The sequence below is a fragment of the Mercenaria mercenaria genome, chromosome 13 (genome assembly GCF_021730395.1).
Source record: "Mercenaria mercenaria strain notata chromosome 13, MADL_Memer_1, whole genome shotgun sequence".
Taxonomy (NCBI): Eukaryota; Metazoa; Mollusca; class Bivalvia; order Venerida; family Veneridae; genus Mercenaria; species Mercenaria mercenaria.
In genome coordinates this window covers 498,533-515,761 of record NC_069373.1, presented here as the reverse complement: position 1 = coordinate 515,761, position 17,229 = coordinate 498,533, and the positions used below count along the sequence as shown (strand labels likewise).

General features: G+C 31.9%; 1 protein-coding gene across 2 annotated transcripts in view; it reads right to left on the bottom strand.

Annotated features, from left to right (window-relative positions):
* LOC128547694 (uncharacterized) overlaps window positions 1–16,564 on the bottom strand; it is a 68,637-nt gene extending 52,073 nt beyond the window's left edge. The window contains exon 1 of one of the 2 annotated variants that reach the window (XM_053520778.1): window positions 16,397–16,564. Coding sequence is in view for 1 of the 2 variants with exons in the window: in XM_053520779.1 (XP_053376754.1) it covers window positions 16,397–16,429 (33 nt within the window). In the remaining variant the exon portion in view is untranslated. The remainder of the gene's footprint in view (window positions 1–16,396) is intronic. The other variant, XM_053520779.1, reaches the window with a different exon arrangement.
* Window positions 16,565–17,229: the final 665 nt, after the last annotated feature.

Below are 17,229 nucleotides of genomic sequence, written 5' to 3'. Positions count from 1 at the left end.
AGGAGAACTTTCCCAGCCCAGGATCGAACCACGATCCCGGATCGTAAGACCGAATCTCCCTAGACTAAGCTAAAGGGGGGGTATCCGGAAAGATAAGTCCTAAATTTTTAATCACTAATGTTAAATTCGATTTTAGTTTGGGCCGGGTTTTATCATTTTTATTATTATTATCTTTGTTATTTTTTTTATTGTAAACACTTTTTAATGCGCTTACATATAGAAAGCAGCCACACAGGGGGGAAAAATTATCCTTACTTCGATCGAGGGGCCTCCACAGGGACAGAATGAGTAAAGCCCGAAGTGTTAGGAGAACTATTTAGATAAGGTAGCCGGCTAACTTAACCTATCTTTTTGCGATTAAAAATTTGCTATTTAAGGTGTCCGGATAACATGATTCACGCAAACCCCTCTCCCCGGGGAAAAACCCTACACCTTTTAGTTGGTGGGAGCAAAAGGCATCTAAAAAGCTTCCAAGGCCTGGGAAATGGAACTCGAACCCTGGCCCTTTGATTGCGGGGAAAGCGTGTTACCGCTAGCCCCGGGGTCGCCTAGGTGGACATAATTTCAGATGAAATAAAAGAAGGTTAAATTACGCCCAAAAGTTGGACTATCAACTGAAAAAAAATAAAAGGGAATAGTACGTTAAAAAGTGGACGGTTATTCCCTCCCTAGGGGTTTTAAAAGATATTATGCAGGTATAGATCGCCCCAGTTTTCTTACCTTTCCAAAGTTAAAAAAATATTCACTGTAGACTATGTATAAAGGGTATATGTTTACTTTTGGGGAATAAATATGTTTAAACTAAGGGAAAAGTACAAGTCAGCATTTACGTATATTTCGCGTCATATTACGAATGTAGTGTAGATGGTTTTAACTAGACGGCGTGGATGGTAGCACCATCTCTATACCGTCCTAACGGGCTCAATAAATTTTATGAAGAGATATATTCAAAAAAAAAATATTAATTTTTCTTTCTTTTTTTGCCCCAAAGGGGAGAATTTTTGTTTAAACGCCCGTGTTCGTTTTTTTGTTATTCGTTCGTGTTCGTCACAACGTTAACGTTTGCATGAAAGCACTTTTCACCAGGCCCTTTAAAAACTTCAAAGCATTTTTGCACATTTGCACGTAAAACGGGGCTAAATGAGAATTTTTTTCACTGTCAATGTATTTTACTTTAAAATAAGATACTCGCATCACCCAAAATAACCCCTTTTTAAAAATGTCTGCAACCTACATTTTTTTTGTAGAATATTATCATGCAAAATTTAAGAAAAGGGGGGTCATGTTGATTAAGAAAAAATATCAGAAAAACCCCCAAACTGAAAAATTACTTAGCTAAAAAAAAAGATCCCCCAATTATATTAAGTGTTAATTTAAGTTTCCTGAAACATTTTGTAGTTGTTATTATTATCGAAATGCTACCTACATGTAAAGATAGATCGTCACGGATTTTACCCCAAAAAAAATTTAAAACGAATAGGAAAAATTTCCTTCAGGCACAAACAGAGGACTATTTCATCCGCCATTAGGTAAAGTTACACTTAGATGCAAAAATTTTGGGGGACGGCAATTTACATGTAGGGCGAATTTTGCATTCCCCTTTGAGAAAAATTTTGGGGCGGCTATTTTATAGTTGCGTGCATGTTTTTTGGGTTTTAAATTAAAGGCAAAGGGCAGGATTTCATACAAGAATAAAGAAAATTATCAAAGGAAAGGGTTTTCATCATCCCTGAAAAAAAAAAAACGTCCCAAAAACATCAATTTTGCACCTTTTGAACATTACAATTATCCCGCTGAAGAAAAACTGTCCCCTTTTATTGCATTTTCTTTAATTTGTCCTACTAACGTAGGACTTAAAAGGTGGGGGCCCCCTCCAGCTCGTTTTTTTCGGAAAATAACGAAAAAGTTCCTGTGTTCAATCAACAAGCACGAAAACCTTCCCGGGAATTGAATTTTTCCGCGAAATGGTGTCTCTTGATCTACAAAGCTACCAGCAGTTTTTTTTCCAACTGAAATCAAATTTTACATGTATCGGGTGTATAAATTTTTTTAAAGAATTAATAATATTTTCTCTCACCCTTATTTAAGACATCCAAATCACGATTTCCTTAAACAATATTGACGGGGGCCAAAAATTTCCATTTTTTTTTTTTTTGCCCATTTTTTTTATTTTGTGTCTGTATGCCTAAAACAAAGTAGGGTGTTTATTTGGGCCCCCCTGTCTGAATGCGGGGATATGGGGTACCCGACTTCATTTAACTTGATTTTATGCATACTATTCAACACCCCTTTTTTTTGTTTTGTTGGGAAACCTGTATGGATTTTTGTGGAAAAAAAAGGTCCGACAGAGTTAAAATCTAAAAACTGTATCAAAATTGTTTGATGTGAAAATTTTTTATAAAAAAAACATTTTTATTGGTATATAGGGGCCAAACCAAATGGAAGTGTGACCTATTTGCCCCCGGCCAGCCCCTCATTTACGAACTAAATAGGTATGTATTTAAAAGATGTTTGATGTTAAAACAAGGGGGTTTCTTTTTAAAAAAAAATCTACAAAAAAAGATTTATTTCAAATGAAATGATCTGTTGGCCCACATTTTCGAAAACGATTGATACATTTACATGATTGATTCTTTAATACTTGTTTTTACATATTACCTTTAACGCCAGTCACTTTTTTCCCTTTTTTTGGGAAAGAAAATATCGCGTTTTTTCTATTATTATTGTTGTTATCATTAATATTACACAAAAGTATAAGGGATTAAGAAATTTTCTTTCAACGGGCTTTAAAATGTTGGAATTTTCTCTACGAAAATTAAAACCACATTTTTAAAATTAAGCTAATAAATACAGGGCGGACAGACAAATTATTGAAGTAAACTTGTTTTGTTTTTTTTCAAACAATATAAACTAAATTTACATTTAATTTTTGCCTTTATTTTATAAAATAAAGTGAAGGGGAGGCATTTTTTATAAAATTTTTATTTTTTATTACTGTATCAGACAAAATTTTTGTAATTTTTTCAAAAATTTCGGGAATTGGGGTGTTTTAAAATAACGCGTGTTCCCCTGCTATCACCAACATGTAATTATATTTTTAATAAATTTCTATCACCCCTAGTCCCAAAATTTAAAAAGGGGTTTTAAGCGAAAAAAAAATATATATTTGCAGTAATTTCCCCTAAATAAATATTTATAAACACTTTTCCTCTTTTCGGCATATTAAGCCAAAATGGAAAAAAATTTACAAATGTTCCCGTGGGTGTCCGTGGAAAGAAAAAAAATTTTTTTTTCATATTCGATTAACAATATTTTAACTACTTTTTACAAAATTGTCATTTTATACCTTACTTTAAACCTTTTTACTATAAAGAAATTAAAATTTTTTTGAAAACAGATTAGCATTATACGCCCCTTTGCAAGTCTCAGTCGTCAGACGGACAAAATCCTAAGTATTTATTTCCCTAAAATCAGATATTCACCAACGTGTGTTGCTTTGAGCCTAATTTATGTAAAATCCTTTTTTGTAGGAAAAAAAAATGTGTATTTTGGGCATTTTTTTTTTTACATCATGGCACCCTGTTCGAGCCCGAAAGACCTTTAGGGTTGGTTGGGGCATTCCCATATTTTTTTGAAATATTCTTGAGTTCTACAAATGCTTAAATTTTATTAAGATACCCTTTAAAAAACTTGAAATGACCCATTTTTTATTTAAAAAAAGGAATATATTCACAAAATTAACCTAAATTCCCCGACATAGACTTCTGCAAGTGTCATTGCCCCTTAAATTTTTAATCTTCAATCTTGAATCCCCCTTGCGTGTGTGCATTGAATGTGTTACGTCGGGTTAATGTGTGTGTCGTTGTAATTGTCGTGTGTCGCGGTTAATGCCGTGTTTTCGCGTTTTCAGGCAAAACACACCAAATTCGTTTCGTTGTCGCGTTGATTGCATGTGCGCCCTTTTTATGTGATAAAGATTCCGAATAACGATAGAACTTACTCATATTGCATGGGGTAGCTGTGTGGTCAAATCTTTTCCTGCCTTGATTTGGATTCGAGACTTTCGTCTTTCGTATTATTTATATAATTCCCCCAAAATTTATATACATGAAATTACCAAAAAAATTTAAAAAACAGACAATATTGAAAAAATCCCAAATAAACGCAATTAAAACATTACAAAATAATGATCTTGGTACTAAAATTTCTATGTTCATATAATATTGCAATTTTAAAAAAACATTAAATCTTGCTTTTTTTTAACGTTATCTGTAAACTGAATAGACAGGAAAAATTTTCACATTTCCGATAATTTAACTTAATTTATTGGTTTTAAAAACGCTTGTAATCAATTAAAAGTTATGACAATGTCGATTAAAAAAGTGTCTTTACCCCCCCCCCCTTCTGGCCCCCCCCCCAAAAAAAATATACAAGAAAAAATCGTTTTTAAAATTTTTGAAATATGTTTTTAAAATAATGTAAGGGTAAAAACAGTTTGATAAAAATCACATTAGTTTTTTAAAAGTATTTGGTTGACTTCGAACGGAAAAACATGCGTGGAAATTGCATTTTCCCCCTTCACGGTTAACTAACTTCAGTACTTTTTAGTAAACAGGTACTTTTTTAAACCCCGAAAACCCGGAAAAAATTGGCTAAAAAATGACTGCGAGGTAAAAATTTCGCACAATGCTATACTTCGATTGACCCCTTAAACATGCCACTTCCCTACTTTAAAGTTTTCTGTTTTAGCCAAAAGGGTTTAAAGACAAAAGTAAGTCACATTGGCATGTCTAAAGGGGTATTAACCCTTTAGTTCGGAGAAATCAACGGAAATTAAATTTTTTTTTTGTTATTGTCGTTCCAGCAAGTTTATTTATTTTTAAAAATTTGTTACGCAATCAATTATTTATGGTTAAAGTAAATGAAAGAAAAGTGTTTTTGTCAAATATTTTTAAATATTTTTATGTTTCGAAATTTTTTATGGGTTTTTTGGTGAAAATTTTTTTTAAACCCGAATAAAAAAAAATTATCCTAATGTTAAAATTGTTTACCCGAATTTTTTAATGTTTTTTCTGTTTTTATAAAAGCCCTCCTTTTAAGGAAGTTTTTTGGCGGTCCCCCATTTCCCCTTACACAGTTCAGTAAGTACTTAAAAACCTTGCTTTACAAATGTGTAAAGCCGGTAAAATAAACCCAAAGTAGAGCAGAAAAAACAAAAAAATACACCTTGCTGTTACTTTCCAGAACTCTGGCTACTTTCCCATCCAGTGCGGAAACTAGCGTGCGGGTTTAATACCCGCCACTTTTAGTTACCCACCCGTTCAAGAGTATAGGGAAATTTTCTGCACCAATTTGTCAAGAAAAAAAAACCGACTATGAAATATTTTTCCCCTCTGCATTAACTATTTAAAACAAAACAGAATGGAACAAGGAAAATCTCGCGTTTACAATGCGCATGCCAACGCCTCAGGTAAAAAAATACCCCGGCGCGCACAGCGTTATGTTGTCACTTTTAACGTAATTAGGAGAAAAGGGCTTAGGGGTTTTTGCAGGGGTTTTTTTTTTTCGAAATACGATTTCTGTCATGCATTAAAATTTTTGGGGGCATTTCGGGGCAATTTTTTTAGTTTTGTAGAGAATATGACCATTTGAAAATAGCCATTTTTCTTTTCCCTGCTTTCATATTTAAAATTTTTCTGTAACTAGTTTCGGCGGACTGTTCTCGAATATTTTCGCGCATAAAAGCGAGGTTTTGATCGTTAAATTTGTTTTTTTTTTTTTCAGTTTCAGGATTGCTTAACATTAAAAAAGATTTTACACTCTTTTCCCAATTCATATAAACCAAGTTAGATTGTTTGAGTATTTGACTTGCCATATTTTAATAAAAAAATTAATTGTACTAAATAAAGACAAAACCCCGAAAATAAAAAGTTAAAAACTACTTCGCTGCCTGAAGTAAACGCTTTTGAAGTTTGTAGTCAAAAAAATTTGCACTTGTCTGTGGACCCCGGGGAATTGTTTTGATGTTAGCCGACTGCCATTCAATAAGGTAGGGTAGGGATCCGGTAACCAGACCTCTAGACCTGAGTCTGATTTCTGGTTACTTGGCTTCAGCAACCCGTACATGGCAGGCTAGAGGTCCAGTAAACCTTATGATTTTGAGACTTTTCTTGTATTACAAAAAAACAGACTATTTTAAAGGGAGATGATTTAAAAAGTTTTTTTACCCCCTCTGGGGGTTCCAGTAAGGTTTTAAGGCAAGAGCGGGCATTTTAGATAATTTAAAAACTCAGGGGGAAAGTGTATAACATATTAAAATCCTAAACTTCGTTTTAAAAAAGTGGCGTCAATAATCACGGTTGGTTGTATATGCACCCGTCTGGGGGGACCACGTAAGGCTTAACACACCGGTGCGGTCATACAAGGGATATATCCTCAGGGTGAAAGGAGCTATCTGTTAAAGTTGCTAGTGTCGGGCCACACCTATGAATAGCAAGAAATAATTTTCGAAACAACGTAGTAACAGGAGCCGACTGTTTATGGAGCATATCAATGGATAGAAGCCCGAAAAAGTTCTTAATACATGTATTATAATTTCTATTATTATATTAATTTAAATTTTAATTAGTTAAAATGTATATATACATGTTATTTTTACTTTTCCATATATTATAATCAAAAGGCAAAATACTTTCTTACCAACCAGTATCTTTTAAATTATTCTGATTTTAAACATATACGTAATTTTAAGCCATAATTAGGCTAATTTTAGACAATGATTTTAAATCTAAGAGACATACCCTTGCAACCACTTTACATTTCGGCAAGGATGGTCACCAGTTTTTACTAAATTAGTTTTAAATATATTTCTATAGCCTAATTTTATTAAAACTTTAGGCAAAAAATAAAAATCAGTAATATGTCTTTGTGTTTTCGTCTTTCGGCAAAGGCCGACTCTGATTTTATCAAATTTTAGCTAGCTTTAACATTTTTAACCAACTTTTATTCAATATTAACTTTCTTATACAAATTTTATAATTGATCAGGTCGGATATCCGGGCACTTCAGCGTATCGCGTTGCGTAGCAAGAAGCGGAGGTGACAGCAAACGCTAAATTTTAATTGAAAAGCGTTTTATGTTTCACTAGTGCTGGTTGTTTTTCTTTGCTTAAAGTAAAATTTTGGGCAATATTAATAAGTCAGTGAATTTATAATGTAGCATGATATTCCAGAAATCACTCCCGAGAAAGAAACCTTTCTTTTTTAGGTTTCAGACGTGATATTCATCATTGATCCGTGTAAGCTGCAAGGTCTCATATTTGTGACGGACTGGATGAAAATTATAATTTAAAAAATCGGAAGTCTTTTTAAAGTAAATAAAACAGAAAATCTATTTCATCTAATTAGGTTTCTCCATTCGTTTCACTTTTCTCGTTCTATTTAGTAGCCTGCCATTAAAATAGTTCTGAAAGCCAGATAGCTTATACTGTGGTGTCAAAAGTGATTCAGTCACTCCAAATTTAATCAAATCAACACCTCTTACCTAAATTCTCATTCGTATGAAATTTAATGAGAGGTGTCATAATTTAAAGCTTAATAGCACATTATGCGTAAATACTGGAGAAGGGATTTTTTTCTCCCTCGAAGGGTATCAGGATCACAATAGCATTTATTGTTTTAAATGTAATATGACATCTAGAGCTACTGTGTTACACGCGGAGATAAAATGATATATATAATAACTGCATGCTAGTTTCTTTTTTACGAAAAGCCAGGACGTATCAATAAATTGATGACTTCCAATTACGAAAATACTAAAAAAAATACTGATCTCTGTTTTGTCAATTATTTAAACTGAGAACGATAATTTGCACGCTTTGTCTAGAATAATGTTAGCCATAGCTTGTAGTTTTCAATATCCATTTTTTTTTTGTTAATTGTTAGACTGTCACAATTGACTGCTTCCACATACCACAAAATTAAAGCATTCATTCCAGTCATAAATCACTATGGAAACCAATCAGTATGTGGTATATTGATGAAAATCAGTTTTGACCAGTTCCTAATGACTGTCACTTTTTAATAGATTGATTTCCTGTTTGTTTTATCCCTCTGATGTACCCCTTCGGGGCCTTATGGTAATTTCCTGTCTTATCCGTTTGATGTATGCCTTCAGGGTCTTATGATATTTGGAAGATGCACATTATTGTTATTTGCGTGTCAATTGACAAAGGGATTAATAGAGCTACTACATAAAAAAAACTTTAACCAGTACACATGCCCGAACATTTAGTTCATTTGAAACTTTAAAATTAATTCACCAAACTATTTTTTGGCTGGAAGGACATTTCTTCAAAAAAAAAACAAATGTCTGCAATAAGATTACATATAGAATAAAGTATGTGACGTCACGCCGACCTGATCAATACAATGTAACTGTAATAAAATCATGATAACAGAAACAACAAAATATCAAAATACATGTAAACCTATTAAATTAAAGTAAAGTAATGGCCAACAATATATATATAGTAGGGACCTATGGTGGCATAAGCAAGACCTAGTCCGAGAAAACATGTACTAGAAAGTCGCCACCACAGTAAACGGATCGACGGAAACAGACAACGGTAATCAAACAACGGGTAAACAGGTAAATTTTAAGTAAAAATTCTCAGGCGAAATTCGGACGTCGGGTACACAGGATTCGCGTGTAAAACATTTATTAATACATAGTTTATCTTCAGATTTTCAGAATCGCTAAAGAACATATATAGCTATAATGCTAGAGCAATTTTAGTAATATAATTTAATTAAAATAAGCAAAATCACATAGAAACGGTCGAATTTTGATAAAACCAGCCGTAAAATTTCATACAGCGCGATCGTAAATATCTTTTCTATACAATAAGTAAAGTAACTAATACCGATATAATAATTAAATTTAGACGTTGGACTATAAAGTGCAAAAAAACAGATCTGAAAAACATTAAAAAATGACAAAATGCAGCAATTTAAAAATAAGAAACAGCCAGTGGTGTATATTATACTCCTATTTATATACTAGCATCAACTGACTCTATTTCTCCAGCCACTTCCTTCTGAAATCCAATTACCAAATTACCATTTCCTATTGATTATTCTCATCCAAAAGCTTGACGTCAAGTGTTTTTTACATTTTCATTTGTGTTTATTTCTAAAGCCTTTGATTGAAAATAGCTGTTTATTATTGTAATCGTTTTATATCCATTTTTACCAAAGTTATTTTAAAACAACGTTTGATTTTTATTCCCTTTTAAAGCTTTAAGTTAAGATTTTTAAATATTTCAAAGAGTCGTTTATAGTTAACTATAATTGATTTTTTGGATCTTGTCTATATTCAACTTTTAATTTAAATTTCTTAACATATGATTTTGATCCTCAATTTCCATCTTATATTATATTTTAGAAAAAATAATTCGTTAAAGCAAAAAGAGTTAAAAATAATAAAATAAATAAAGTTTACGAAGAACTAAATATTAAACGATGATCTTTCTCCGTTATGTTTTGATATTCACTTTTTACTCTTTTTTCCCCTTCGCAGCACATTTTTATTTGAATCTAGAAATTAATATCAAGGTCTTTAAATGCTGCTTAAGTGCTTCTATATATTTTTTTTTTCTTCATTAGTGTCACAATCTGTCCCGCAATAACACTTTTAGGGTTGTTTTCATTGATTATTTTGTCTGGTACATCACATAACTTTCGACATTTTCTTCTTCAGTATAGCCAGCCACAGTCCCCTTCAAATAAATCCTTTCTAATAGATAAGGATCTATAACATTTGTTAATTTATCATGACATGATTGTTAGATTTTCCAGCCTAACTATTTGATTTAACCAATTTTAATAACGTTTCTTCTTCTGAGTACTTTTTTATTAATTATTGGTCCTGGAGTTCAGTATTTCTCTCCTAAAATGCTACGATAATTTGGCATAATCATTCTATAGACCTTCTATTAACCATCTATAATATAATATACTTATAAGAAACAATCTCTAAAAAAGCCACGTAAAGAAATTATATTGATTTGGAAATTTGTTTATATTATCTCTATATCTTTTGAATAAGATTTAAATTTATTTTTTCTAAATGCTTATCAACTGTTAAAATTTTAAATACCTTCTTGAGACATCTGTTTAAGAACCTTCTTATTCTTCGTGTAAATCTGTGTAGTTTTCTAAATAATCTAAAAACCAACTCTGTTTTTCTTCAGTTCTGGTTTCTGCTTGTTTTGAAGGTCTTTGGAAACATCTTGAGTATCGGTTTTAACAAAATAAGTAAAAAGTCACAATGGGTTTTTCCATGTATTTTAATAACATGATCACTTAAAAATGATTGTATACTGCCCACTCGGTGTCATTTAAACATCCGTTGTCTGATATTGTTTTGTAAAACATTGTTTGTTAATTAATAACCGTTTTTCAAGAAAGAAACACTCATCAAATTTTAGCAAATGTAACATTTTTGTGTGACTGTTAAAGTTGCTAATTGCAAAAAGAATGAATATGATTTTCGAGGTTCTTGAGCAGCAAGTTCAAAAGGTTATATTATTTCCCGCTTGGGTTCCCTAACATTTGGGTTGTGCCGTTTGCAGTGGAATTGGTTCTGGCATTATAGTAAAATTAGATTATATTCTTTAATACTATCTAAAAAACGTCCTTTGTCCTGGATGCAATTTACCTTCACTGTATAATTTTTCTCATTTAAAATAAAATACTTCTAGAAAAAATCTTTAATATAACTCTTCTTCTTTTTTACGTTTTATATCCGTTAAGTTTAAAATTCCTTCATATTTTTCAAAAATGGCATTAAATCATTTTTTCCTTGTCCCTGCATTCTAACAGTATTGAAAAAATATCCCGACTAACTTTTTCTCTTCTTCTTTATTTACTTTTCCAGGATCATTAGGGTCATGAACCTAAAGCGCAATCCGTGCTTTGTTATTAGTTGTTTTTATTTTGTGATGATGTGCTTTTTTAAAATAATTTCTTGTCGTCATTCAAGTTTTTTAGTCTATTAGTAAATAGGGTATTACTGGTGGAACAACACCACAACTGCTACAAATAAGGAATAGCTGGAACAAGTGCTAATGCGCTGAACAACCAAAGATACTTGTAATTCTAAACCCAGTACTTACTCTCACCACAAACTTTATAAACTTTTTTCTGTAAGCGGCAGCTTTGTTAGGTGAATAATTAATTGATCTATTTTTCTATTCCATTATTAGAAATTAGATTTTTATTACTCAGCTTATATAATATATTTTCAATTTAAATTTCTTCCAATTCACTACGGAACCCAACTATGAAATTTTTCATTGTAACCTCTTTCCATTTTACTAAAGCTGTATTTTTTGTTTAAGTCTCGTCTAACTAACTTTTTCTATTCTAAAAACTTCTTGTGTAGTAAGTAAAAGTTCTTGTTTCATAACATTGCAGCCCTGAATTATTTCCTCATTTAAATCTTTTAATAGTGTGGTTCTGGGATTTGTCTTATTAATTTTATCAATTATAAATATTTCCTCTGTCCGTTTGGTTGTATATCAATTTTTTCAAAATGTCTTTTAAGTTGCTTAAGCGAACCCAATCACCAATTTTAAATTTTGGTTTACCTCTTTGGTTCTTAAATTACCATATAAATTAAAGTAAACAGTACCTGTATTTAGTTTTACTGGCTTCGGTTGGTGTCATTTTTATGCTAGATGTTTTGGTTTTTGTTAATTTAGCAACCATATCCTGAAATTATCTAAATAATTATAAGTATTATTTGCTGTAAATATTTTCCATTCCACATTATACTTTTTAAAGTTCTATTGAATCTGTTCAATTACTACAAGCCTTACCTTCATTAAATGATGATACATATTAATCTTATTTTTATTCAAAGATTCAAAACTTTTTATTATAAATTCTTTTCATCATCTACCCATAAATTTGTTGGTGTTCTGTCTTCAGAAATTATTTTTTTCAAATGCTTCAGTAACAGATTCTCCAGTTTTATTCTTTAATGGAATAACCCAAGCACATTTACTGAATATATCATAACGGTTAACAAGTACTTTACACCTTTATTATATTTTGAAAAAGCTTGCATATCAACTAAATCAGCAGACCAAGTATCGTCAATATCATTAACAATCACCCGTCGTTTCCTACATTTTCTTTTAATTGGTTTGTGTAATTCTTCTGCTAATTCATCACTCCAGCGGTAGCTTGGTACAGTTATTTCGGGGGTGTACTCTACCCCCTTTCCCGTTTTTTTGACTTTCGTTTTTGTCCAAAACCAAGTTTATATTTCGTTTTAATTGCAGGTTTTACAACTAAATCTTTTGCATTCTTTTCTCCAAATGTTTTTGATTTAGTGTTATTTAAGTTGGAAAAAATTTGTTTGTCACATGTACTTTTTTTTACACCGCTGTAGCAAAAGTCATGGGTCTTACATACTGCGTCCAGTTCGTTGACAGGAGGTCCATTATCTAAAGGATTTCCTGGCCCACAATAGTTATATCCTGGAAGTGTTAAACCTTTTTTAGGTAATAAAGGTAACATTGCTTTATGGATATCTAAATTGCCTGCTTAGATAGTACTTTTAACAAACTTTGATGAACAGGTAGCCATTATCATTTTTCTCCCGTTTTTTGCTGTAACATAATGGGGATTTATATTATCAGTAAATCTTCTTTCTTTCAAACAATATATTTTATTCTGTATACTCATCAATATCATATGTATTTAAAACTTTTTACTGGGTTTAAAACCTGTGTGGGTTTTAAATTGTCCGGTATTGGTCAGTCCAGACTGAGGATTAAAGGTTAAATAAGGTCAGATTGACCCTTCAGCCTTACGTTCATCAAAGATTTTCAGGGTATAAATGCATTGAGTTAGTATTTTAAGACTGGCCGTCTTTGGGTTTTTTAAATTTGAATTGGCCGGCTTTGGATATTTTAGAAGAGGTCAAGGGGTCAAGTGAGGTCAAACAACGTCAAAATCGGTAGTTTCTATCCTACTAGTACTCACTGAAGTCGATTTTAAAATTTCACGTTTTGTGCCAAAAACAAAAATCCCTGCTTTATTCTTCATGTAAATACAATCAGTCTAATTACCTTACTTTCCTGGGCATTTTATCTTTGCGGCGAAATTTATCAGTTGTCAGTTAGATGTTTTAACTCTCCGGACAGATTTTACCCGGGTTTGCAAGTAATCGGATCGGAATATATTTGGTTTAACTTTACTGTGCTTACAATACATCAAACATGTTCCTTTATGTAGTTTTTGTATGAATTACATCTTACGTCTTTAATCTTATCTTTGTTGCATACTGACTTTTGTTAAAACGATTTGATAGTAGCGATGTTTTAACTTGTTTGAGTATTTAGCTTAGTTTGTCTGTATATTTTAGTACATCTTCTGTCCTTGTTAATTTTTGCAAACAATTCGACCATTAAACATTAACCTTCTATAAAGACGTTTCTGTATTTACAAAAACTTTAATAGACATGTAATTTCAATGTTCTATTTTTTGCATGTCATCTAAATGCAACTTTTGCTATTATCTTAAACGGCGTTCATATTCACTTCATTTTTCAAACCAGTAATGAACAAAGATATATCTATCTATGTACACGTTTCTATGAAAAATATTTTACAGTTACTTTCCAACGCAGGTAAAAATAAATAAACAATGGTTTTGATATAAAATATTCAGACAGATTAGTCATTCTTATTCGATGCAAGCCCGACTTGTTCAAACCTAGTTCTATTTTTTTTATTTTATTGATTTTTTTTTTTTTTTTTGGAAATATTTAGAATAGTGTTGAATTATGCGCTGCACAATAATATAAAAATGTCATAACAACTGTGTTAAATTTCTTTTACAGTGTCCTTTGTATCCATCACAAGTACTTCTAGAACACCAATTCTTCAACTGTGCAGTTTCAAATCGTACCGTCTGTTTTTCACGAATATTCATTGAACTTTGCACATACGCTGTGTGACATTTTCACCGCGAGAAGCAATTCTATTCGTCGTGGTGCCGGCGTATGAACGGCGAGATACGTATAGCATGTGCATTTAATCCAAATATATAAAAACGTTTCAAAGAAGTAACAAATATTGAGTATTTCCTGGCAATTAAAACAATTTTACTGTACACTTTTACCCCTCAAAATTTAAGTACATGTCTATGGTAACAGCAGGAAGATACACTTTATGACATGTGTATATTTTCTTTCGTCTGTGCATTTCAAGATGAATATAATTAGATTTTACTAACATGAGGTAGGAAGACATGTATTTATACACGTGTTTTTGTAAACGCGATGTTTACTTTTTATTAATAGAGAGTTTGAGATTTCAACCTTCGCTTTCCCATTCAATGTCTCCTTGGAAGTTAACGTATGAGGTTGAAGTTCGATTAAAATTCCTTGAGATTTCAAACTTTAGAATGAACCTTACTTCTTTTAATCCGCCCATTCAATTTATCCTTATTTATGATCGTAAGATTACCATAAAAAACGAGACAATGTGAACAAAGTAGAAACTCGTTGGTGTTGCTCCGAATATTTAGGTTTTATATAAAATGATGTCAGTATACATTGCATGATTGTAAATCATACATGAAAGGAAATAAAAATGATAATCATATCAACATATTCTATTGCTGATGGTGTTCTTGAAAGATAATACAGTTAATATTTTTTTAACAAAAACATGAGACACCAACTATTACAAATGCATTTCTCGATATACTTTGAAGCTAAGTTAAATATATGCAGTAAAGAAAACATAGAAGTCATGACCATAAAATATGAAGGACATATTCATCCGTCATGCTGTTGAGTAGTATTTCATAGTTTTTCTTAAGGTTTTTTTTTTTACTTTGAATTGGTACTTTGTACATCGAATTCCTTAAAAGACGCGTTTTACTTGTAGACTCTCATAAACAATGTACCTGATGAAAATCTATCCTTTTAAAAGATATGTTGATAACATGAGCCAATATACACAATTTATGAATACATTTAACAAGCGATTTGAAACAAATGTAAGATACTCTCGTGATATCCTACGTCTTGGCATCATGACACTCTGTATGACTCTGTATAATGCCAAACGTTCAGACAGCCAAATGTAAGCTTGCCAAGTCATCAGTTGTCTAGCAAAACAGTCAAGAAATGTTGGGTGGAGACGAAAATTGTCGCACAAAATAACATATTGTCATATACACGTATTTGTTTGAATATACCATTTCAAAGGTAAAGCATGTGCAAATCCAGGAAGTTTGGTTAGAGGGGGTCACTCATTTCAGGAGTGGGGGGCGAGTGGGGGGGGGGGGAGTTGTCAAACCGAGTTTCAAGACCGATTTTCTTTGTAAAATGTAAGAACCAAATGGTGGGGGGGGGGGGGGGGGGTGTGTGTAATTGATCACAATGCCCCTCTGCCAGGCTCTGGGTCCGTGCATGTAAAGAATGGAGTTATCCCATACAGCTAACAGGAAACTTCCCGCATCATGATATCACAGGCTATCATGGTATATCATGATATACAAAAAAATGACATAAATTTTGACTGAAGTTGTCTTAATTATAATTGAATATTTCATAAGAAAATAGAAGACAAATTTATTCATTTTGATACATTTCATTTAACATAGCTAGAGAAATACAACTATCGCTGTTTGGTACATTCATTTACTTTTTGATTTGTAATATACCACCGTACATGTTCAAGATATACCCCACACAAGTGATATTTTTCTAAAACGGATAAATTCACAATCAAAATAAAATTGTATTAAGGTAAAATTATGTGACATAAGACAAAGTAATTGTTAAGTATTTGTGAATATACTGCATTCTAATAGGACAATCGGGCTAATTGAAATCCTTTCGTTTTTATTGTCAATATAAAATGAATATCTAAATTCTGTGGGATAAGCCAAGTCGTGGCTAAAACTATATGACCATATCTTACAATATATAAACTGTTGGTATACTACTAGTATTCAGTTCCAGGCTGATATCAATTATTACATAAAATGCTAAAAATATATAATATAATACCTCTACTTCGCTAGTTTTACTAAGAATTTCAGTCTTTAAAATGTTTGAATCTGTATACATTTATTTCGAATGATTTTATTTGAACAATGCACTTCTTCGACCCAGTTTAACTTCCTAAAAATTGACCGAGATTTGGAATCAGTCTAAACTATGAAAAAAAAATCGACTTATGAAAATAGTACGTTTTTTAACCGTATCATTTAAAATTTCTCGTTGTAAAGTTATCACGTTAGCATACAACTTTTAAACATAATGTAAAAATCATAATCAGGTGAATTTAAATGAATTGATGCTTACCAGAGAATACATCCAGGCCCTTCTTAAGTCCATATTTATTATAATGAGAAAAGCTGTTCCCTGCAAAGTCAACACACTACGAATATACTTGTCGTTACTCACGCATTGTCCGGGCTGTAACTCTACCGACTGACTACACAGGGATTTTGAAATTACTTAGCATAAATGTTCATCAATATAAGACGACGTGTCATGCGCAAGACAAGATCACTAGTTCTAAGGCCAAGGTTATGCTTCGAGGTCAAAGAATAACAGGGTCTGTTTCTTGTCCGATCTATAACTTTTCCATCCATAAATGGATTTTGAAATGCTTACCAAAATGAGACGGCATGTCGTGCGGAAGTCCGACAACCCTAGCTCCAAGGTCAAGGTCACATTTAGAAGTCAAATGTTTACAGGATCTGTTCTGTGACCAGTCCTTAATTCTGCCATTAATGAAGAGATTTTTAAATTACTTCGCATAAATGTCAAATACAAAGTCAGGAATTTTAAACAATACAATCTAGTTTTACCTTAACTAGTCCGTGAAATTTCTGCATGAAAAGGAACGAATTGTTCACCTTCTGTGAAAAGCATGAAACTTGGCATAATAGTAGATAAGTATTTTACGCTAAATTTAATTCTGAGATGCGCCTAGTATAAATCAAAGATGACCACTTAATTTTAAGATCGCCATATATCAGCATACTAAGAAAATGGCAAAACAAGTGTGTATATCCTGTAAAAAAGGGCTTGTTTTCTTTATATTTTATGACAAAATATCAACATGTATTAAGTTTAATTAACATGTTTACCAGTTTTGACTTACGACCGTATGAACACATCTGCGGATG